This window comes from Leptodactylus fuscus, chromosome 11 (assembly GCF_031893055.1).
Source record: "Leptodactylus fuscus isolate aLepFus1 chromosome 11, aLepFus1.hap2, whole genome shotgun sequence".
Taxonomy (NCBI): Eukaryota; Metazoa; Chordata; class Amphibia; order Anura; family Leptodactylidae; genus Leptodactylus; species Leptodactylus fuscus.
In genome coordinates, this window is record NC_134275.1 from 9,881,737 (window position 1) to 9,904,875 (window position 23,139).

The following is a 23,139-nucleotide window of genomic DNA, read 5'->3' on the forward strand; positions in this document are numbered from 1 at the left end:
TTGGAGTCTCTTCGCCCCTCACCTCCCCGTATCGGGGTCTCTTCGCCCCTCACCTCCCTGTATTGGAGTCTCTTTTCCCCTCACCTCCCCGTATCGGGGTCTCTTCGCCCCTCACCTCCTTGTATTGGAGTCTCTTCGCCCCTCACCTCCCCGTATCGGGGTCTCTTCGCCCCTCACCTCCCTATATTGGGGTCTCTTCGCCCCTCACCTCCCCGTATCGGGGTCTCTTCGCCCCTCACCTCCCCGTATCGGGGTCTCTTCGCCCCTCACCTCCCTGCTCATGTTCCAGTATTTTGTCTTCTCGTGTCAGTGTCTCCTCCTGCACTGGGCGCTACTGTGACAAACCCTCAGCTGAGTATAATTTATTTTGATTACTTGTATATCGCTATCATGTTCTGCAGCGCTTTACAGAGATATTCTCAGCTCTGCCTCATATAAGGCGCATTTATATGTATATATATATATATATATATATATATATACACACACACTGTATATAACCATCTCAAGCTCGTGCACTGGATCCAACTGTGACAAACCCTCAGCTGAGTCCAGCACTGGGTCAGATGGATTTTCAGGTACAGCCAATGAATATCCCCATTCACTGACATGACGCAGAGATTTTGCCTGAGCCCCGTGTGAGGACAGTGTGGGCCGCACAGGACGCGCTCCTTCTCTCTGGTGTCACCTCCATGGCGGGTATATGTGGTGACTGACATGGGCGGACATGGCGCCTCTCACCTTCTGCAGCAGCTGGTTGTTGTTCATGGACTCTCTGACGACCCCGACCCTCTGGTTGTCCATGCTGCCGGCGGTGTGTGGCCCCTCAGCCCGGGCCCCTGACTGCTGGCTCCTCAGCTGCCTCACACAGGTCTCCTCAGACTCTCGGGAGCGTACCATTACACCGCCCGGGGGGAGGGGCACACCGGTACATGGCCTCTGCCCGGTCCCATCTCAGTATTCTAGGCCCAGCACTAAGGCTGCCAGCACCATATACAGTCAAGAAGTAACTGCACTGTGTGTATAGTCTCTATAACAAGGAAGATAACCGCGTCCTCCCCCTATGCCAGAATGGTTTGTCCCGTTGTCATGGCGACAAGACGCTAACAAGCTGCAGGTGCGGATTAGTAACCCCGGACTCAGCCGAGTCTCCTCAGATCCCGCGTGAATAGCGCCCCTGGGTGGACACAGCGGAGCAGAGCACCTCCTGCTGTGCCTCACACAGACTAGTCCCGCTACAAGGGATGGCTGCACCCCTAGAAGCCACATTAAATAAACTTTATTCATTCTGCACAAAACAATGAACAAAAATAGAGCTGAACACTGTTGTTCGTATATGTCGTGTCAATAAAGTTCATCGATGAGAAAAGCCTGCGGTCGCCAGGGTAACGCACCTGAACTTTGCCCTGGAGACGTCACTTCCGTCTTCCAGAATAAACACGTTTTCCGGAATAAGAAGCTGGTGAGTGTCTGCGGGGGGGAGAGAAGGTGACGGCGGGGCTCAGGGGGCGCCCCGTGTATTAGGGGGGCTGCAGATTACACCATCAGTCCCATGTAAATACATTCTGGTTACCAAGGGCTGCGCTTGGGCCTGTCTGTGTATGTGAGGCCTCAGCTCTGCTTGCTGGCAGTGGATAGGAGCTTCTTGATGTAATAGAGCTGAGGGTTTGTTACAGTTGTATCCTCTATGAGCAGCACAGTCCTGAGCGCATGCAAGGTTGTCTTCTGGCAGCCATCATGGTCTGTATGTAGCTATAGGGATTGCAGGTGGGATCACAGCTCATAAGAGTGGCTGACAAGTGCGCTATGTGATGATGGGAATGTTCTCTGGTACTATTCCGTTATCGGGCCAGCAGCAGCGCATTTCAGCACCAGCTTTCGGGACAGCAGTTCAGTTCAGCAGCGGGAATTACAATGACATCCGAGGACTGCTGGCCCGATGCTTGTGCCCAGTAGCCAGTACATCAATGACCCCCCCTCCATCTCCTCCTCCTTCCAGTGCTGCCCCCCAGCTCTCCTTACATCTACCCCGTACCCTCTCCCCGCCACATGACTAAGCCGATGCTGGCCCGATGATAGAGGCCGTGCTTGTGTGTAGTAGGCAGTACATCGATCGATGCCCTCATCCTCCTCTTCCTTCCAGTGCTGCCCCCCAGCTCTTCTTACATCTGCCCCGTACCCTCTCCCTGTAATAGGCCTCACCGTAAATCTTGAGCAATGAATGCTACTAGATAGCCGCCGGACGCTGCAGAAAGTTTGTCCCTCCGGCTCGCTGTAGCTCACCGTTCCTATAGTCGGCGTGTTTCTTGTCAGGGCCTGGATTGAGCCCCGGTGTCTTTCCTTTCAGTCTCGGTACTAGCGCTGAGGTGAGGCCTAGTCGTGTGGCGGGGAGAGGGTACGGGGAAGATGTAAGGAGAGCTGGGGGGCAGCACTGGCAGGAGGAGAAGGATGGGGGAGGGGGGTCATCGATGTACTGGTTACTGGGCACAAGCATCGGGCCAGCAGTCCTCGGATGTCATTGTAATTCCCGCTGCTGAACTGCTGTCCCGAAAGCTGCTGCTGAACTGCGCTGCTGCTGGCCCGATAACGGAATAGTACCTGTTCTCTCCTATTCTCATGGTGCTGCAGCCCAGCTTGGCGGACGGTATAACCACCTCATCAGGTCTTCGTTTTTCTGTGAGCCGGAAAAAACTGCTCGTGGAAAAAACACGTGAACGGCTCCCATTAAAGTCAATAGGAGGCGGTTTTTGGAGCCGGATTTCGTGTCAAAATCCGGACCAAAAAAACTCTGTGTGAACTGCTCCTAAACGAACCCAGATTGCCCAGGATCCTTATTAGAGATGAGCGATGAGCTCGATCGACTACCTCGGCCGCATAGCTCCCGGCGCCAGGGAAGGTGGGAGGGGCAGTAAAAATTTGATGCCCCGGAAGTGTTTTTGCATCGGGAGCTCAATGTAGCCGAGGTATTCGATAGAGCATATTCCCTCATCTTTAATCCTTACATTAACCCCTTTACTAACCCAGACCTCTAAAGATCCTTACATTAACCCCTTCACTGCTCTAGACTACGAAGGATCCTTACATTAAAGGGATTCTACTAGAGATGAGCGAACACTATTCGAAACGGCCGTTCCGAATAGCACGCTCCCATAGAAATGAATGGAATGAGTTTGCCGGCTGCCGGTCGCTTAACCCCCCCCCGCATGCCGGCTACATCCATTAATTTCTAAGGGAGCGTGCTATTCGAAATGGCTGTTTCGAATAGTGTTTGCTCATCTCTAGATTCTACCATTAAAAACCTTATTTTCTCGTTGACATGACGGAATAGCCTCAAGAAAGTCTCTTCTTCTCCTACCTTTAGATGTCTTCTCCACCCCGCCGTTCGGTTAAAATCCCGTTTTTCGCTGGTATGCAAATAAGTTATCTCACAGCACTGGGGGCAGGCCCCAGCGCTCAAACAGCACTGGGGGCATCCCCAATGCTGTGAGAGAACTCTCCAGCGCCGCCTTCATCTTGTTCAGGAACGGGGTATTCACGAGTCTTCTTCCAGGGGTTGGCTTCAAACTTCTAGGTCTCGGGCAAAGCTGAATGCACAGGCCCGCCAGCCACAAGAAAATAGCCGCTTACAATACTGTGTAAGCGTCCATTTTCTTGTGGCCGGTGGGTATACGCAGTCAGCTTTGCCCGAGGCCTAGAAGTTTGAAGCCAGTCCCCGGAAGAAGACTCGTGAATACCCCATTCCTGAAGAAGATGGAGGCGGCGCTGGAGAGTTCTCTCGCAGCATTGGGGACGCCCCCAGTCCTGCGAGAGAACTCATTTGCCTACCGGCGAAAAATGAGATTTTAACCGAAAGGTGGGGCGGAGAAGACATCTAAAAGTAGAAGAAGAAGAGACTTTCTTAAGGCTATTCCGTCGTGTAAACGAGAAAAAAAAGGTTTTTAATGGTAGAATCCGTTTAACTCCTTCACTAATGCAGACTGCCAAGGATCCTTAAATTAACCCATTCACTGCCCTAGATCACCAAGGATCTTTACCCAGTTACTGCCACGACCTCCCAGGATCCTTACATTGAGCTATGATTACTAACATTTAGCACTGAGATGATGAATTGGGATTTATTCAGCATATTTGGAGACAGGACGGAATCCCTACACCGCCCACTCACTCCTTCCCCCTTTAACATCCACCTCAGGTTTTCTGGATCAACATGGTTGGATTATATGTTGCACTTAATCTACTATGTAATTATTAACCCTCTCACTGCCTGTATTCCTTCATGGATACAGACAGTAATCTTCACTATGCTAGACCTGAATGCTGTGTGGTCCTCTATATCTAGTAGTTTTACGGTATTAGGGTTCTGGTTTGCCCTTCTTAGAGGGAGATGTGCCCAGGAGAGTTCCTTAATTGCTCCTCTCATTAAACATTGTTGTCAGGGCAGTGATGGGAGCCAAGCTAAGCATTTGCACCAAAGCCTATGGGGCTTTAGTTAAAGTCTGAATTTCTCTGCTGTAATGGGGTATTTTGGGTTCGTCAAGTGAAAGGTGATAAAAAGAATCACTAGACTCGGGAGCTCTGGTACTCCAAGTCTAAAAGCTGTGCTCTATTGTTCTTGCTCTCTAATATAGGTATACTACATAGTATTTATCTTTTCTTCAGGGCGTCATACAATGGCCATAAGCCAAGGAAAAAAGCGTAAACACCAGGACGTGACCTCTGACACACACTTGTCCAATCATGATAAAGTAAAAAAGAAGAAAAGAAAAATCACTAATCTTGATGTCATGTACTTGGGCAGTAGTGACACAGAAGATGGACAGGGGAGGAAAAATAGCAAGACCCAGAAGCCAGAATCTGCCCCCTCAACAGGTGAGTAGGACACCCCCATAGGATAGCACTGCTCAGTGTCACATGATGTAGACTCAATAACCAATCATATGAACCCAACCGTTTTGGGAAATCCAGGGTGAGAACCAGTGTTTCCTTTTCCACAGTCTTAAACATTTATTGGGGAGTTTCCTCTTGTTTATCCCAGAATTTATGGAAATTTTCTCATCTTCTTTTCAGCTGTCAACTACAATGAAGAGCAAGGAGAAGAACATGAAGAAACTTCCACAAAGAAGAAGAAGAAAAAAAGAAAGGAAGAATCTGGCCAGGAAGATGATGACATCACAGCTGGTGACGATTCCTCTGTTGTTCATCGGAAGCACAAAAAAAAATGTAAAAAATCTGATAAAGTCAAAGACTCAGATAGAATTCACAAAGTTGAAGATGTCACTGAAGAAGCTCCACCAAGTGAACTTACTCATCTAGAAGGTATGTCAAAGAAGAAAAAGAAAAAAGCAAAGAAGGATCAAGTTATCGAGGACTATTTACTGGAAGAGTCTTTGGTTTTTGAGACTCCACTTGAATCCAAGAAAAAGAAAAAGGGTGGTGGAGATCTCCAGGAAGATGATGACGAAAGTCATAGGCAACTTGGTGGCACTGAGCAACTTAGTTCTGAGACTCCAGAGCAAGTAGGCAAAAATATTAAGAAAAAGAAGAAAAAAAGGAAGGAAGATGGCGAGATGGACACATCCTCAGTTGTCCTTCATCAGGAGTGCAATGAAAAGATGAAAAAATCTCATAAAACCAAAGACATGAAGAGACTTTGTGGAGATGAAGATTTACCTGAAAAAACCATATGCGCAGAACCTGCTGATATAGAAGGTAGGCAACGGATGAAAAAGGGTAAAAAGGATCATCAGGAAAGTCATTCAGAAGATGCATCATTGACGTCCGATGCCCAACATACAAGTAAGAAAGCAAAGCGGAAGAGTGGTGGAGAAGAAAGCAATAGACACCATGGTGTAACTGAGGGACCGGACACCAAAAGAAACCATCATAAGAACACAGAACAAGGAGATGAACGTGCAGACCAGACTAGAGACTCAATGGAGGAATTGTTGGTTCCTGAGGACCACCATACAAGCAAGAAGAAGAAGAAGAAAAAGCAGAAGAATGATGACTGTCTCCAGGAAGATGAAACTTTACAGCAAGTGGGTGAAAGTATGGCTGAGACAGAATTACCTGTTAGGAAGAAGAAAAAGAAGAAAAACAAAGAAAGAACAGATGAACCTCAGCAGGAGGCCGGTGATATTTCGGTGGATAATGTGTCCTCCTTGACTGACCTCTATAACAATGAAGACTCATACACAAATGCAGAAGGTCAGAAAAAAAAGAAAAAACATAAGAAAGATCGGTCAGTAGAGGAAGTGTTTGAGAACCAACATAACAGCAAGAAGAAAAAGAAGGCTGACGGAGGTTTCCCGGAAGACGATTCCTCTCATATACTTTACTCCCAAAAAAAGACCCCAGATGATTCTACAGCCGCAGCGAAAATGCAGGAATGTACGGATTGGGGAGAACAACTTATTAAGAAGAAGAAAAAAAGAAAGGATAAACTTCACCAAGACGCCAATGATGCCACAGTGGATGAAGTCGCTGGCTTAGCTGGCCTCGGAGGACATGGACCTCCCTATAGAAAACCTACTGATGTAGAAGATGGAACGAATCAGAAAAAAAAGAAGAGACCAAAGAAAGATCACGGAGCAAGTCCTTCAAAAGTGGCCGAATTGTGGAATTCTAAGGTCCAATATGCAAGTCAGAAGAAGGCAAGTCATGGTGGTTCAGAGACCGCAGAACCAGTGAGCAACGTTGTAGACCAGGATCAAATACATGTGAAGAAGAAGGTGAAAAACAGTAAAGCCACGGTCACAAGGGTGGAGACATCTGAAATCCACACAGAAGAGGTGCAACTGGAAGACGGCAATGTCTCAATGGATTCTGCAGAGAGGAATCAGTCATCGGTGGGCCGAGAGGTAGAAAGAAATGCGAATGTGGAAGAAGAGGCAGAAGAAACATCAACCAGGGCAAGGAGCAGACCCCAGACTTCTGCAGACTCTGACCAGAATTTGGCTACACAAGACAATATCCACAAAAATCGCAACGAAGATGTCAACAGGTAAGTTGATTATAGAAGACACCTGTCCTATAATAATGATTGCAGCCAATCCTGACAAGCAGCGCTGCAGTGTAAAGAATAGGGGAGGTGGAGATGATGGCAGCGATTACTTCTGTTATGTCTACTGGAAACAACCTTCTTATTTCCAACTCCACCTATAAACAGGCCAAGCGCTGCAGACAAAGGCACAGAAAACACTGTAAAAGGAAGAAGACGACGTTATATACGGGAACAAGACCTCGCATTGATAAAGGAGTATTTTCCAGAGATCACTGAAAAGCAGATGTATAATCTTATAGGCAACCATGAGCTGGAGAGGATCCGAGCTGCCCATAGACTAGGTACGTGGGTCTCCATATATTGAACCAAGCACACCTGCAGCCAATGAGAGCTAAGTATTTAATTGCATTAAAGGGGCTTCAGAGCTAATGCACATCTTACGTCTATGTTCTGTGCAATAAACTGCAAGCTATTGCCCCTTGTTATCGGCCATTGTATTGGCTCCATTTTTGTAAATATCAAAAAAATCCCATTAAATGCTGCCTTGTGCAATTTTCAGGAATTAAGTTCCGAACCGGCCAATTTACTATAGAAGAAGATGAACTGATCAAGAAGAACGTGCAACAGTTTATGTTACAAGTGGGAATAGATTCAGCACTGATGCTTCTCCATCCATATCGGTATCCTGAAAACAAAAGCACAATCACAGAACTGAAAAGACTATATCATTTTCGACAACGGATCGGTAAAGTGATCTTAAAATATAACTACTATAATACTGCTCCTATGTACAAGAATATAACAAGTATAATACTACCTCCTATGTACAAGAATATAACTACTATAATACTGCTCCTATGTACAAGAATATAACTACTATAATACTGCTCCTATGTACAAGAATATAACTACTATAATACTACCTCCTATGTACAAGAATATAACTAGTATAATACTACCTCCTATGTACAAGAATATAACTGCTATAATACTGCTCCTATGTACAAGAATATAACTACTATAATACTACCTACTATGTACAAGAATATAACTACTATAATACTACTCCTATGTACAAGAATATAACTACTATAATACTGCCCCTATGTACAAGAATATAACTACTATAATACTACCTCCTATGTACAAGAATATAACTACTATAATACTACTCCTATGTACAAGAATATAACTACTATAATACTACTCCTATGTACAAGAATATAACTACTATAATACTGCCCCTATGTACAAGAATATAACTACTATAATACTACCTCCTATGTACAAGAATATAACTACTATAATACTACTCCTATGTACAAGAATATAACGACTATAATACTGCCCCCTATGTACAAGAATATAACTACTATAATACTACTCCTATGTACAAGAATATAACGACTATAATGCTGCCCCCTATGTACAATGATATACAGTCCTATGAAAAAGTTTGGGCACCCTATTAATCTTAATCATTTTTAGTTCTAAATATTTTGGTATTTGCAACAGCCATTTCAGTTTGATATATCTAATAACTGACGGACACAGTAATATTTCAGGATTGAAATGAGGTTTATTGTACTAACAGAAAATGTGCAATATGCATTAAACCAAAATTTGACCGGTGCAAAAGTATGGGCAACTCAACAGAAAAGTGACATTAATATTTAGTAGATCCTCCTTTTGCAAAGATAACAGCCTCTAGTCGCTTCCTGTAGCTTTTAATCAGTTCCTGGATCCTGGATAAAGGTATTTTGGACAAACAATTCAAGTTCAGTTAAGTTAGATGGTCGCCGAGCATGGACAGCCCGCTTCAAATCATCCCACAGATGTTCAATGATATTCAGGTCTGGGGACTGGGATGGCCATTCCAGAACATTGTAATTGTTCCTCTGCATGAATGCCTGAGGATTTGGAGCGGTGTTTTGGATCATTGTCTTGCTGAAATATCCATCCCCGGCGTAACTTCAACTTCGTCACTGATTCTTGAACATTATTCTCAAGAATCTGCTGATACTGAGTGGAATCCATGCGACTCTCAACTTTAACAAGATTCCCGATGCCGGCATTGGCCACACAGCCCCAAAGCATGGTGGAACCTCCACCAAATTTTACATTGGGTAGCATGTGTTTTTCTTGGAATGCTGTTTCTTTTTGGACGCCATGCATAACGCCTTTTTTCATAACCAAACAACTCAATTTTTGTTTCCAAAATGAAGCTGCCTTGTCCAAATGTGCTTTTTCATACCTCAGGCAACTCTATTTGTGGCGTACGTGCAGAAATGGCTTCTTTCTCATCACTCTCCCATACAGCTTCTCCTTGTGCAAAGTGCGCTGTATAGTTGACCGATGCACAGTGACACCATCTGCAGCAAGATGATGCTGCAGCTCTTTGGAGGTGGTCTGTGGATTGTCCTTGACTGTTCTCACCATTCTTCTTCTCTGCCTTTCTGATATTTTTCTTGGCCTGCCACTTCTGGGCTTAACAAGAACTGTCCCTGTGGTCTTCCATTTCCTTACTATGTTCCTCACAGTGGAAACTGACAGGTTAAATCTCTGAGACAACTTTTTGTATCCTTCCCCTGAACAACTATGTTGAACAATCTTTGTTTTCAGATCATTTGAGAGTTGTTTTGAGTAGCCCATGATGCCACTCTTCAGAGGAGATTCAAATAGGAGAACAACTTGCAATTGGCCACCTTAAATACCTTTTCTTATGATTGGATACATCTGGCTATGAAGTTCAAAGCTCACTGAGGTTACAAAACCAATTTTGTGCTTCAGTAAGTCAGTAAAAAGTAGTTAGGGGAATTCAAATCAATAAAATGATAAGGGTGCCCATACTTTTGCACCGGTCAAATTTTGGTTTAATGCATATTGCACATTTTCTGTTAGTACAATAAACCTCATTTCAATCCTGAAATATTACTGTGTCCATCAGTTATTAGATATATCAAACTGAAATGGCTGCTGCAAACACCAAAATATTTAGAACAAAAAATGATTAAGATTAATAGGGGTGCCCAAACTTTTTCATAGGACTGTAACTACTATAATACTGCTCCTATGTACAAGAATATAACCACTATAATACTGCTCCTATGTACAAGAATATAACCACTATAATACTGCTCCTATGTACAAGAATATAACTACTATAATACTACCTCCTATGTACAAGAATATAACTACTATAATACTACTCCTATGTACAAGAATATAACTACTATAATACTGCCCCTATGTACAAGAATATAACTACTATAATACTACTCCTATGTACAAGAATATAACTACTATAATACTACTCCTATGTACAAGAATATAACTACTATAATACTGCTCCTATGTACAAGAATATAACTACTATAATACTACCTCCTATGTACAAGAATATAACTACTATAATACTACCTCCTATGTACAAGAATATAACTACTATAATACTACCTCCTATGTACAAGAATATAACTACTATAATACTGCTCCTATGTACAAGAATATAACTACTATAATACTACCTCCTATGTACAAGAATATAACTACTATAATACTACTCCTATGTACAAGAATATAACTACTATAATACTACCTCCTATGTACAAGAATATAACTACTATAATACTACCTCCTATGTACAAGAATATAACTACTATAATACTACCTCCTATGTACAAGAATATAGCTACTATAATACTACTCCTATGTACAAGAATATAACTACTATAATACTACTCCTATGTACAAGAATATAACTACTATAATACTACCTCCTATGTACAAGAATATAACTACTATAATACTACCTCCTATGTACAAGAATATAACTACTATAATACTACCTCCTATGTACAAGAATATAACTACTATAATACTACCTCCTATGTACAAGAATATAACTACTATAATACTACCTCCTATGTACAAGAATATAACTACTATAATACTACTCCTATGTACAAGAATATAACTACTATGGGGCCACACGGTGGCTCAGTGGTTAGCACTGCAGCCTTGCAGCGCTGGAGTCCTGGTGTTCAAATCCCGCCAAGGGCAAAAAAACATCTGCAAGGAGTTTGTATGTTCTTCCCGTGTTTGCATGGATTTCCATCCCATATTCCAAAGACATACTGATAGGGAAAAATTGTACATTGTGAGCTCTATGTGGGGCTCACAATCTACATTTAAAAAAAATAAATATATAACTACTATAATACTGCTCCTATGTACAAGAATATAACTACTATAATACTGCTCCTATGTACAAGAATATAACTACTATAATACTACTCCTATGTACAAGAATATAACTACTATAATACTACCTCCTATGTACAAGAATATAACTACTATAATACTACTCCTATGTACAAGAATATAACTACTATAATACTGCTCCTATGTACAAGAATATAACCACTATAATACTACTCCTATGTACAAGAATATAACCACTATAATACTGCTCCTATGTACAAGAATATAACTACTATAATACTACTCCTATGTACAAGAATATAACCACTATAATACTACTCCTATGTACAAGAATATAACTACTATAATACTGCTCCTATGTACAAGAATATAACTACTATAATACTACTCCTATGTACAAGAATATAACTACTATAATACTACTCCTATGTACAAGAATATAACTACTATGGGGCCACACGGTGGCTCAGTGGTTAGCACTGCAGCCTTGCAGCGCTGGAGTCCTGGTGTTCAAATCCCGCCAAGGGCAAAAAAACATCTGCAAGGAGTTTGTATGTTCTTCCCGTGTTTGCATGGATTTCCATCCCATATTCCAAAGACATACTGATAGGGAAAAATTGTACATTGTGAGCTCTATGTGGGGCTCACAATCTACATTTAAAAAAAATAAATAAATATATAACTACTATAATACTGCTCCTATGTACAAGAATATAACTATTATAACACTTCTGTATAATTTATTTTGGTTGTTACTCAGGTGCAGGATTATTCCGCCGCCTCAATGAGGTGAATAACAGAGCTGCGATGTTATATGACCCCGCTACTGTTAGAGGACGGTAAGCTCCTGTTCATAGTTTGTGCCGTTCTTCTCCTTCTATCTGTTCGCTCCATGTTGATGACCGCGCTCGTCCTCTTTTTTAGATATTCCTTGGAGGAGGTGGAAAGGCTGAAGAAGCTTCTAGAGTTACATGGGAATAATTGGCTGAAAATTTCGTTGTTAATGAATCGCACTAAATTTTCCCCTTCTTTAAAGGCCTCGCAGATGCGATCAGGTGAGACGTGCAGGGCTCCACTTCCAGTATGGCTTGATATCTTGCTATACGCTCTATATACATGACCTATCTGTATATGTGTCCTGCATTGCTATTATTTCTTACGCTTCACTCCACTACTACCTCAGTGTCTGTATACAGTGGTCTCAGGCTCAGTATATACAATGGTTTGCAAAACTCTTCACACCCCTTGAACTTTTTCACATTTTGTCACAACCAAAACCATAAATGTATTTTCTTGAGATTTTCAGTGACAATAACACAAAGTTTCAGATAATTGTGAAATGGAAGGAAAAGGATACAAGGTTATCATAATTTTAATCCAATAAAAATGTGACGTTACAAAGTCTTCAGCCCCCCTGAACACTGATGCCCCTGAATATAATCCAGTGCACACAATTGTCAGAAGTCACTTAATGAGTTAATAGATTCCAGCTGTGTGTAAATATATATATATATATATATATATATATATATATATATATATATATATATAATGTGTGTGTTCTGTGAAGGCCTCAGTGGTTTGTTAGAGAACACTAGTGAACAAACAGCGTCATGAAGACCAAGGAACTCACCAGACAGCTCAGGCGCTGCATTGCCTTGTTAGTGATGTTGTGTTAGTGTAGTATAAATAACCTCTGAAATACAGTGACCCCTCCCCCAAAGTCCATTTTATAGAGAAGACCCCTCTCCCTAGATTTCACTATATATACTAGGCACCTCGCACTCCTCACCTCACAGTCGTCTTGCTGTATATTCCGTTGTCTAGAATTGAATACTGGGAAGTGGAGCTTGGACGAAATGAACCTTCTGATCAGCTCAGTGAAGGAATATGTCCTGGCATCGCTTCAGAAGACGAGTAGTAATGGTGAAGCATTGGTGACCATACCTAAGGAGAGGCTGTACAAGGGTATATCATGGGTCAGGATACAGGAAAAGGTTCAGACAAGAAACTGGTCACATTGTAAGCGAAAATGGTAAGTATATGTGTTATATGTCTGAAGGTTACTAACTATCAGCCAGTGTAGCATTATATTCATTGTATCGTTCAGAATTCTAATATCATGGAGAAGACCAGATTTTATATGTAGTTCACCTAATACTGCCCCCTGTGTACATGAGGATACTGTAATACTGCCCCCTGTGTACATGAGGATACTGTAATACTGCCCCCTGTGTACATGAGGATACTGTAATACTGCCCCTGTGTACATGAGGATACTGTAATACTGCCCCTGTGTACATGAGGATACTGTAATACTGCCCCTGTGTACATGACGATACTGTAATACTGCCCCCTGTGTACATGAGGATACTGTAATACTGCCCCTGTGTACATGACGATACTGTAATACTGCCCCCTGTGTACATGAGGATACTGTAATACTGCCCCTGTGTACATGAGGATACTGTAATACTGCCCCTGTGTACATGAGGATACTGTAATACTGCCCCTGTGTACATGAGGATACTGTAATACTGCCCCTGTGTACATGAGGATACTGTAATACTGCCCCTGTGTACATGAGGATACTGTAATACTGCCCCTGTGTACATGAGGATACTGTAATACTGCCCCTGTGTACATGAGGATACTGTAATACTGCCCCTGTGTACATGAGGATACTGTAATACTGCCCCTGTGTACATGAGGATACTGTAATACTGCCCCTGTGTACATGAGGATACTGTAATACTGCCCCTGTGTACATGAGGATACTGTAATACTGCCCCCTGTGTACATGAGGATACTGTAATACTGCCCCCTGTGTACATGAGGATTCTGTAATACTGCCCCTGTGTACATGAGGATACTGTAATACTGCCCCCTGTGTACATGAGGATTCTGTAATACTGCCCCCTGTGTACATGAGGATACTGTAATACTGCCCCCTGTGTACATGAGGATTCTGTAATACTGCCCCTGTGTACATGAGGATACTGTAATACTGCCCCCTGTGTACATGAGGATTCTGTAATACTGCCCCTGTGTACATGAGGATACTGTAATACTGCTGCGGCATATAGTGTAATATTGTTTGTATATACAACAGAGAATAAAAAGTATAGTGGAGAAAATTAGGTAAACCCTACACGTGTCTATAGGAATACCGTGATCGGGGTGGGTCCAGGATAAACAGGTAGAGAGTTTACAGAGCAGACGTATATACACTTTATTGCCAATGTTGCAGTTTTACCGTGTTAGTTGTGATGAGCCACAACTACTGAACGTGCACATCAATCCAATGTATGGAAACTGCAGGATCGCCCAGCGTCCAGGTGAAAAGACTTTATTGGAGCTCAATGCACACTACGCGTTTCAGCCCAGCAGCCATCTAATGACCTAAAACAGGGCCTGGCTCCATCCTCTGATGCTGTAACTGTACGACAATCCTTGTATAGGGGCGTATCTATTAATATAATGTGATCAATATGTTTTAGTGCCAGCTGGATGGTCCCTCTCACCAAGGATGGCCGAAACCCAATACAGGCTTTACACAGCACGTACTGATCTGTCTCATTTACACTTGAAAAAGAAGTTTCTAAATCTCCAAAACGCGTAGTGTGCTAAGGCCTGCAATAAAGTTTTTTCACCTGGAAAGCGCAGATATATTCCCCCCCCCCCTTTTTTTTTTTGGAGCCTCCACTGCTTTGCTTCAAACGGATCTTTGCTTGTCTGATCTTTTTATATTCTTTTAATTTGAAACTATTTCTAATCTCTTTTAGGTTTGAGCTTATTCTGCTGCGAATGAACAATTATGTCAATCCATTTCAAGGACTGCTAGCGAAACAATCCTACAAAAAAATGATCAGATGGTACGTTGTATTGCCCAGTGATACAATACTGCCCTCTGTGTACAAGAATATAACTACTATAATACTGCCACTATGTACAAGAATATAACTACTATAATACTACTCCTATGTACAAGAATATAACTACTATAATACTACTCCTATGTACAAGAATATAACTACTATAATACTGCTCCTATGTACAAGAATATAACTACTATAATACTACCTCCTATGTACAAGAATATAACTACTATAATACTACTCCTATGTACAAGAATATAACTACTATAATACTGCTCCTATGTACAAGAATATAACTACTATAATACTGCTCCTATGTACAAGAATATAACTACTATAATACTACCTCCTATGTACAAGAATATAACTACTATAATACTGCTCCTATGTACAAGAATATAACTACTATAATACTACCTCCTATGTACAAGAATATAACTACTATAATACTGCTCCTGTGTACAAGAATATAACTACTATAATACTACCTCCTATGTACAAGAATATAACTACTATAATACTACTCCTGTGTACAAGAATATAACTACTATAATACTGCTCCTATGTACTAGAATATAACTACAATAATACTACTCCTATGTACAAGAATATAACTACTATAATACTGCTCCTATGTACAAGAATATAACTACTATAATACTACTCCTATGTACAAGAATATAACTACTATAATACTGCTCCTATGTACAAGAATATAACTACTATAATACTACTCCTATGTACAAGAATATAACTACTATAATACTACTCCTATGTACAAGAATATAACTACTATAATACTACTCCTATGTACAAGAATATAACTACTATAATACTACTCCTATGTACAGGAATATAACTACTATAATACTGCTCCTATGTACAAGAATATAACTACTATAATACTACTCCTATGTACAAGAATATAACTACTACTAGCTGGTACCCGCGACTTCGTCTGCGGTGATTGTAGCAGTGGGTATATACAGGTGTGGGTAAGGTTTTCGTACTGTGTATATGGTATGGGATATGAAATGTAAGTTTGTATCTTGTTTTTGCTGTAATTCAGAGAATACGTGAGACTTTTGTGTTGAAGTTACTTTGTATTTGAGCTGCTATATATACGGTGTTGTGAGAAACTTTACATAGTGACTTTGGGACAGAAGTATTTGAAATTAACCCTTTCCCGCCGATGGCATTTTTTGATTTTCGTTTTTGACTCCCCTCCTTCTAAACCCCATAACTTTTTTATTTCTCCGCTCCCAGAGCCATATGAGGTCTTAATTTTTGCGGGACAGATTTTTCTTCATGATGCCACCATTATTTATTCTATATAATGTACTGGGAAGCAGGGAAAAAATTCAGAATGGGGTGGATTTGAAGAAAAAATGCATTTCTGCGACTTTCTTACGAGCTTTGGTTTTACGGCGTTCACTGTGCAACCAAAATGACATGTCCCCTGTATTCTGTATTTCGTTACGATGCTGGGGATACCAAATTTATATGGTTTTATTTACATTTTGACCCCTTAAAAAAAATCCAAAACTGTGTTAAAAAATTTTTTTTTAAAAGTTGCCATATTCTGACAGCCGTAACTTTTTTATAGGTGCGTGTACGGAGATGTATAGGGCGTCTTTTTTTGCGGGACTTGGTGTACTGTGTAGTTCTACCATTTTCGGGAAATGTTATTGCTTTGATTAGTTTTTATTCAAATTTTTATCAGAATCAAAACAGTGAAAAAATGGCGGTTTGGCACTTTTGACCATTGTTCCCGCTACGGCGTTTACCGAATAGGAAAAATATTTGTATAGCTTTGTAGAGCGGGCGATTTCGGACGCGAGGATACCTAACATGTATGTGTTTCACAGTTTTTAACTACTTTTATATGTGTTCTAGGGAAAGGGGGGTGATTTGAATTTTTAATCCATTTTATTTTTTATATTTTTTTTTACTTTTTTTAAACTTTTTTTTTTGCATTTATTAGACCCCCTAGGGGTATTAACATGGGTGGGCGGTGTCGTGGATTGTCAGAGCGGTGGGGCTCGGCAAACATGGCTACTCCGGAGCGTTAAAGAGAGCCTCCTGGAGTATCGTTAAGGTGAGGGGCAAAGTGGTAAAGTATATGTATATGTGATTGTGTGGGGTTAGGAGCGAGGCTGTAGAGGACAATATGAATTTTGTGGCTTGCTATGGTCTAAAGTGTGTGAGATTGCAGAGATGGTGATGTGAGTTTGGGTTTTGTGGGGGTCCTGGCACAAACGTATGTGCGCTATTGTGACGAAAAGTAGCCTATTGTTTAATCGGGTGTAGTGACTATGTTTGTGGAAACTTTCAGCCAAATCGGTGGAGCGGCTTTTCCGTGATTGAGGAACAAACATCCGAACATGCAAACATCCAAACCCACAAACTTTCACATTTATAATATTAATAGGATAGTACTGCCCCCTATGTACAAGAATATAACTACTATAATACTACCTCCTATGTACAAGAATATAACTACTATAATACTACTCCTATGTACAAGAATATAACTACTATAATACTGCTCCTATGTACAAGAATATAACTACTATAATACTGCTCCTATGTACAAGAATATAACTACTATAATACTACTCCTATGTACAAGAATATACAGTCCTATGAAAAAGTTTGGGCACCCCTATTAATCTTAATCATTTTTTGTTCTAAATATTTTGGTGTTTGCAATAGCCATTTCAGTTTGATATATCTAATAACTGATGGACACAGTAATATTTCAGGATTGAAATGAGGTTTATTGTACTAACAGAAAATGTGCAATATGCATTAAACCAAAATTTGACCGGTGCAAAAGTATGGGCACCCTTATCATTTTATTGATTTGAATTCCCCTAACTACTTTTTACTGACTTACTGAAGCACAAAATTGGTTTTGTAACCTCAGTGAGCTTTGAACTTCATAGCCAGATGTATCCAATCATAAGAAAAGGTATTTAAGGTGGCCAATTGCAAGTTGTTCTCCTATTTGAATCTCCTCTGAAGAGTGGCATCATGGGCTACTCAAAACAACTCTCAAATGATCTGAAAACAAAGATTGTCCAACATAGTTGTTCAGGGGAAGGATACAAAAAGTTGTCTCAGAGATTTAACCTGTCAGTTTCCACTGTGAGGAACATAGTAAGGAAATGGAAGAGCACAGGGACAGTTCTTGTTAAGCCCAGAAGTGGCAGGCCAAGAAAAATATCAGAAAGGCAGAGAAGAAGAATGGAGAGAACAGTCAAGGACAATCCACAGACCACCTCCAAAGAGCTGCAGCATCATCTTGCTGCAGATGGTGTCACTGTGCATCGGTCAACTATACAGCGCACTTTGCACAAATAGAAGCTGTATGGGAGAGTGATGAGAAAGAAGCCGTTTCTGCACGTACGCCACAAATAGAGTTGCCTGAGGTATGCAAAAGCACATTTGGACAAGGCAGCTTCATTTTGGAAACAAAAATTGAGTTGTTTGGTTATGAAAAAAGGCGTTATGCATGGCGTCCAAAAAGAAACAGCATTCCAAGAAAAACACATGCTACCCACTGTAAAATTTGGTGGAGGTTCCATCATGCTTTGGGGCTGTGTGGCCAATGCCGGCATCGGGAATCTTGTTAAAGTTGAGAGTCGCATGGATTCCACTCAGTATCAGCAGATTCTTGAGAATAATGTTCAAGAATCAGTGACGAAGTTGAAGTTACGCCGGGGATGGATATTTCAGCAAGACAATGATCCAAAACACCGCTCCAAATCAACTCAGGCATTCATGCAGAGGAACAATTACAATGTTCTGGAATGGCCATCCCAGTCCCCAGACCTGAATATCATTGAACATCTGTGGGATGATTTGAAGCGGGCTGTCCATGCTCGGCGACCATCTAACTTAACTGAACTTGAATTGTTTGTCCAAAATACCTTTATCCAGGATCCAGGAACTGATTAAAAGCTACAGGAAGCGACTAGAGGCTGTTATCTTTGCAAAAGGAGGATCTACTAAATATTAATGTCACTTTTCTGTTGAGGTGCCCATACTTTTGCACCGGTCAAATTTTGGTTTAATGCATATTGCACATTTTCTGTTAGTACAATAAACCTCATTTCAATCCTGAAATATTACTGTGTCCATCAGTTATTAGATATATCAGACTGAAATGGCTGCTGCAAATACCAAAATATTTAGAACTAAAAATGATTAAGATTAATAGGGGTGCCCAAACTTTTTCATAGGACTGTAACTACTATAATACTACTCCTATGTACAATAATATAACTACTATAATACTACCTCCTATGTACAAGAATATAACTACTATAATACTACCTCCTATGTACAAGAATATAACTACTATAATACTACCCCCTATGTACAAGAATATAACTACTATAATACTGCTCCTATGTACAAGAATATAACTACTATAATACTGCCCCTATATACAAGAATATAACTACTATAATACTGCTCCTATGTACAAGAATATAACTGCTATAATACTACTGCTATGTACAAGAATATAACTACTATAATACTACCTCCTATGTACAAGAATATAACTACTATAATACTACTCCTATGTACAAGAATATAACTACTATAATACTGCCCCTATATACAAGAATATAACTACTATAATACTACCTCCTATGTACAAGAATATAACTACTATAATACTACTACTATGTACAAGAATATAACTACTATAATACTGCTCCTATGTACAAGAATATAACTACTATAATACTACTCCTATGTACAAGAATATAACTACTATAATACTACTCCTATGTACAAGAATATAACTACTATAATACTGCCCCTATATACAAGAATATAACTACTATAATACTACCTCCTATGTACAAGAATATAACTACTATAATACTACTCCTATGTACAAGAATATAACTACTATAATACTACCCCCTATGTACAAGAATATAACTACTATAATACTACCTCCTATGTACAAGAATATAACTACTATAATACTACCTCCTATGTACAAGAATATAACTACTATAATACTACCTCCTATGTACAAGAATATAACTACTATAATACTACTCCTATGTACAAGAATATAACTACTATAATACTGCTCCTATATACAAGAATATAACTACTATAATACTACCTCCTATGTACAAGAATATAACTACAATAATAGTGGAGATTGTCATGTTTTATCTTACTATTTTCTTATACACAGGTTACGTGACACCGGATGTAGGGACTACGGTGATGTGGAATGGGACAAGCTGAGTAACGTTATTGGGTAAAGATCATTCAGTATTTTGTGCCCCCCCCCCCCCCCCCCCCCCCCCCCCCCGTTACTAATACCTCATCCTATAGCAATAATGTGGTTGGCCACAGAGAGGGCTGTATTCGGTCAGTGCGGGGGCTGTTGCTGTGCTTTGGGTGTCTGTCCTGGGTAGTTGTGTGTACAGTGACAGAAGACTTTGGTCTTTAGGAGACATGAGTCAAGATGGCCAGTAGGGGACATTGTCTTGGCCCTCTCATGGCTGTTCTGTGTAGTCTGGGTAATATTAATCAGATATTTCTAGAGGGTTTGCTGGTTAGTAAGGTCTTCTCATGAGTCTTCTTATCTTTCAGGAATGTTCCACCCTTCATCACCCAAAACAAATTTATCGCCTTGAAACACAGCATCCCGGACTGGAAGAAATTGCGTTTATACGGTAGGTTATAGGCACGGCTTTTACCTCTATGGGTATTTATGGGCTACAAGTCTTTTTAGTTGGGTCTGTGTTATTAATCAGTTTAACCGGCAGCCATATTGGTTAACCGCGTCAAACTGTAGCAGGGTAACATGGTTGTGGTCTCTTCGGTAGACCCAATAGGGGTAGGTGGGGATGTCAAGCTGAGCTGTCACTTCTGGACTGGGCAAGCGCAGGTTACGACCATCCAACCAAAATCTCTTCTAGCACACCAGGACGTACATGGTGGCCCGGAGCCATCCCAAGGTCCCCAGGCCCCGCCTAGTATACGATGCCATATACAAACATTTGTCCCATACCGTAAACGCTAGCAGTTTATTCACACCTGATCTTCGATGTTTCTCCCGTGTTTAGAAGTGGTGAATTACTTGTGCGATAACTATCTGCCGAAGATTGAAGAAGAATTGTCCACAGCCACGCAGATCCCCGTCGAGGTGCGTAGACCTGCCCGCTCTCCCCTACTGTCTTTGTGTCCTTGCTGGTAAATCTCACACTGGGTTTTATTTTCGCAGCCTAAGAGACAAGAGCAATACTTGATCAGTGAAATGTTTCAGGAATATACCGAGCACGACGGATCGTAGAAGCTTCCGGATGGTCGCACAGGACAGGTCAGGCCTTGGGGTGGCCGAGGACATCACACACTTCATGTTGAGAGTTCAGAGGACTCCACGTTTTTGTCTGACTTTGACGTGTCCGGATTTTCAATTTATTTGTACAAAAAGTTGAGTATTTTACATGGTTTGTGTAAATCCCTTTATCTTGTTACAGATACAAGTTTTTTAGGTTATAAAAAAAAAATCGTTACAAAATGGGTTTTATGTTTTTATTGAGCGTTTGTGTAGACAGGTTTGCATTTGTTTTTTTTAGGGAAATAGAAATTAAAACTCATCACCATGCAGTGCGCCCTTTGGAGCGCTGATATGGGCGCTCACAGATATAGGTCTGATCTCAGCATCATCCAGTCTGTCTGGGATGACGTGAACACAGACAGACTGGAGCAAGCAACCTCCACAGAAGATCTGGGCTTAGTTCTCCAAGATGGCGGCAGGAACAACCTCGCAGCCACGTTGAAAAACTGTCTATACCCTGAAGGGGGGGGCACCAAATATTAAAGGGGATTTGGGTACCCTCCTACGGGGAAGGGGAATTTTTTCAGATCTAATTGTTTCGTGTAAGAAGAAATCACGTAACGCATTAAGACCTCCAGAACCATCGTCGATCTTTAAATTGGCAATAACAGCCGAGACGGATTTGGGCTGCTGAACAGATAGCAAACGTGCCTGCGGATGATAGGCGACTGTGTAGAGGAGCGGTTATATTGGGGGTGCCGTTTATTGACCTTCACTATGTTGGCGGCGATTTGGGTGGTGGGCTCCTTCACCATCTTTTGCCACCCAATGATGCAGCATGTGCCAGGTAAGTTCTCAGAGATACTTAAGGGTTCAGTAACCCTGTGAGAAGTCTTTCATGTAGTATGTGGAGCAGATATAAGATGGTGTTCCAGGTTCTTCTCTTACCGTGTACACCGTAAAACCAGTTCAGTTTCTGATATTCAATGCCATGAGGAAGAAGGAGCAGAGGACAGGCCTAGATCTAGATTTGGGAGACATTGACCTTTGGCCTCTGGTGGTCATTTTCTACGGCTCTTAAAATTATAGCATTGGATTTGGTCTAAGAATAGGTGATGTGGTGTCTTCAAGAAATCAAGGTTTCTTCAAGGAAATGTCTACGTGTGTTTAGTCCTGTGGTTTTATAGACCGAGTGCAGTTTTGTTTCGTTCCTGCACGGTGTCCTGGTCTCTTGTGCTATTTCCTCCTCGCTCCTTAGCTTCCTGATTACTTGCTAGTGTCAGACATCTTGCTCCTTTTTGCTTTATTTGATCCTACTGTAGGTCCTGGGGTAAGCAGTGGCTGTAGTCCAGTCTGCGATGTGCCAGCGATACATTAGGGCTGATAGAATTAGATAAGACGACGCTGTGATCTGACCAGTTTATTTGGACAAGCAGTCTGGACGGGGCAGGGTTAACAGAAACCATTTGCTATGGCCGCTTGCTGCTGTACTCGGCTGAGAACTTCGGCCTTTGCTTATCTTCTTAGCTCACAGGTACAAAGGATATCCCGAGGCCTGAGACGGTCAGGCCGTTATAATCTTTTCTCTAATATTACAATATTAAGTGGCCAAAGCCTTCTACAGTGAGGCCAGAGGACGGTGAGGTTCATGTGCATATGTAATGAGAGGTCATCTGTCAGTTCTGTGGAGAAGGCTGAGGCCGCACCAG

The 23,139-nt window shown here is 41.3% G+C and overlaps 2 protein-coding genes across 2 annotated transcripts in view; one reads left to right on the forward strand and one right to left on the reverse strand.

Annotated features, from left to right (window-relative positions):
* The window catches only part of CFAP77 (cilia and flagella associated protein 77), a 59,596-nt gene extending 58,730 nt beyond the window's left edge, over positions 1-866 (reverse strand). Inside the window, exon 1 of the mRNA XM_075260288.1 lies at positions 742-866. Within this exon, the coding sequence (XP_075116389.1) occupies positions 742-804 (63 nt within the window). The 5' untranslated portion in view covers positions 805-866. The remainder of the gene's footprint in view (positions 1-741) is intronic.
* A 547-nt stretch (positions 867-1,413) lies between these two features.
* On the forward strand, positions 1,414-21,595 carry TTF1 (transcription termination factor 1). The gene is made up of 13 exons (XM_075260269.1): positions 1,414-1,462; positions 4,660-4,869; positions 5,068-7,003; positions 7,169-7,344; positions 7,563-7,748; positions 11,988-12,066; positions 12,152-12,282; positions 13,055-13,262; positions 15,013-15,102; positions 20,336-20,401; positions 20,740-20,822; positions 21,216-21,295; positions 21,374-21,595. Exons 2-13 carry the CDS (start codon positions 4,671-4,673, stop codon positions 21,440-21,442), a joined length of 3,303 nt encoding a protein of 1,100 aa, XP_075116370.1. The 5' UTR covers positions 1,414-1,462; positions 4,660-4,670; the 3' UTR covers positions 21,443-21,595.
* Positions 21,596-23,139: the final 1,544 nt, after the last annotated feature.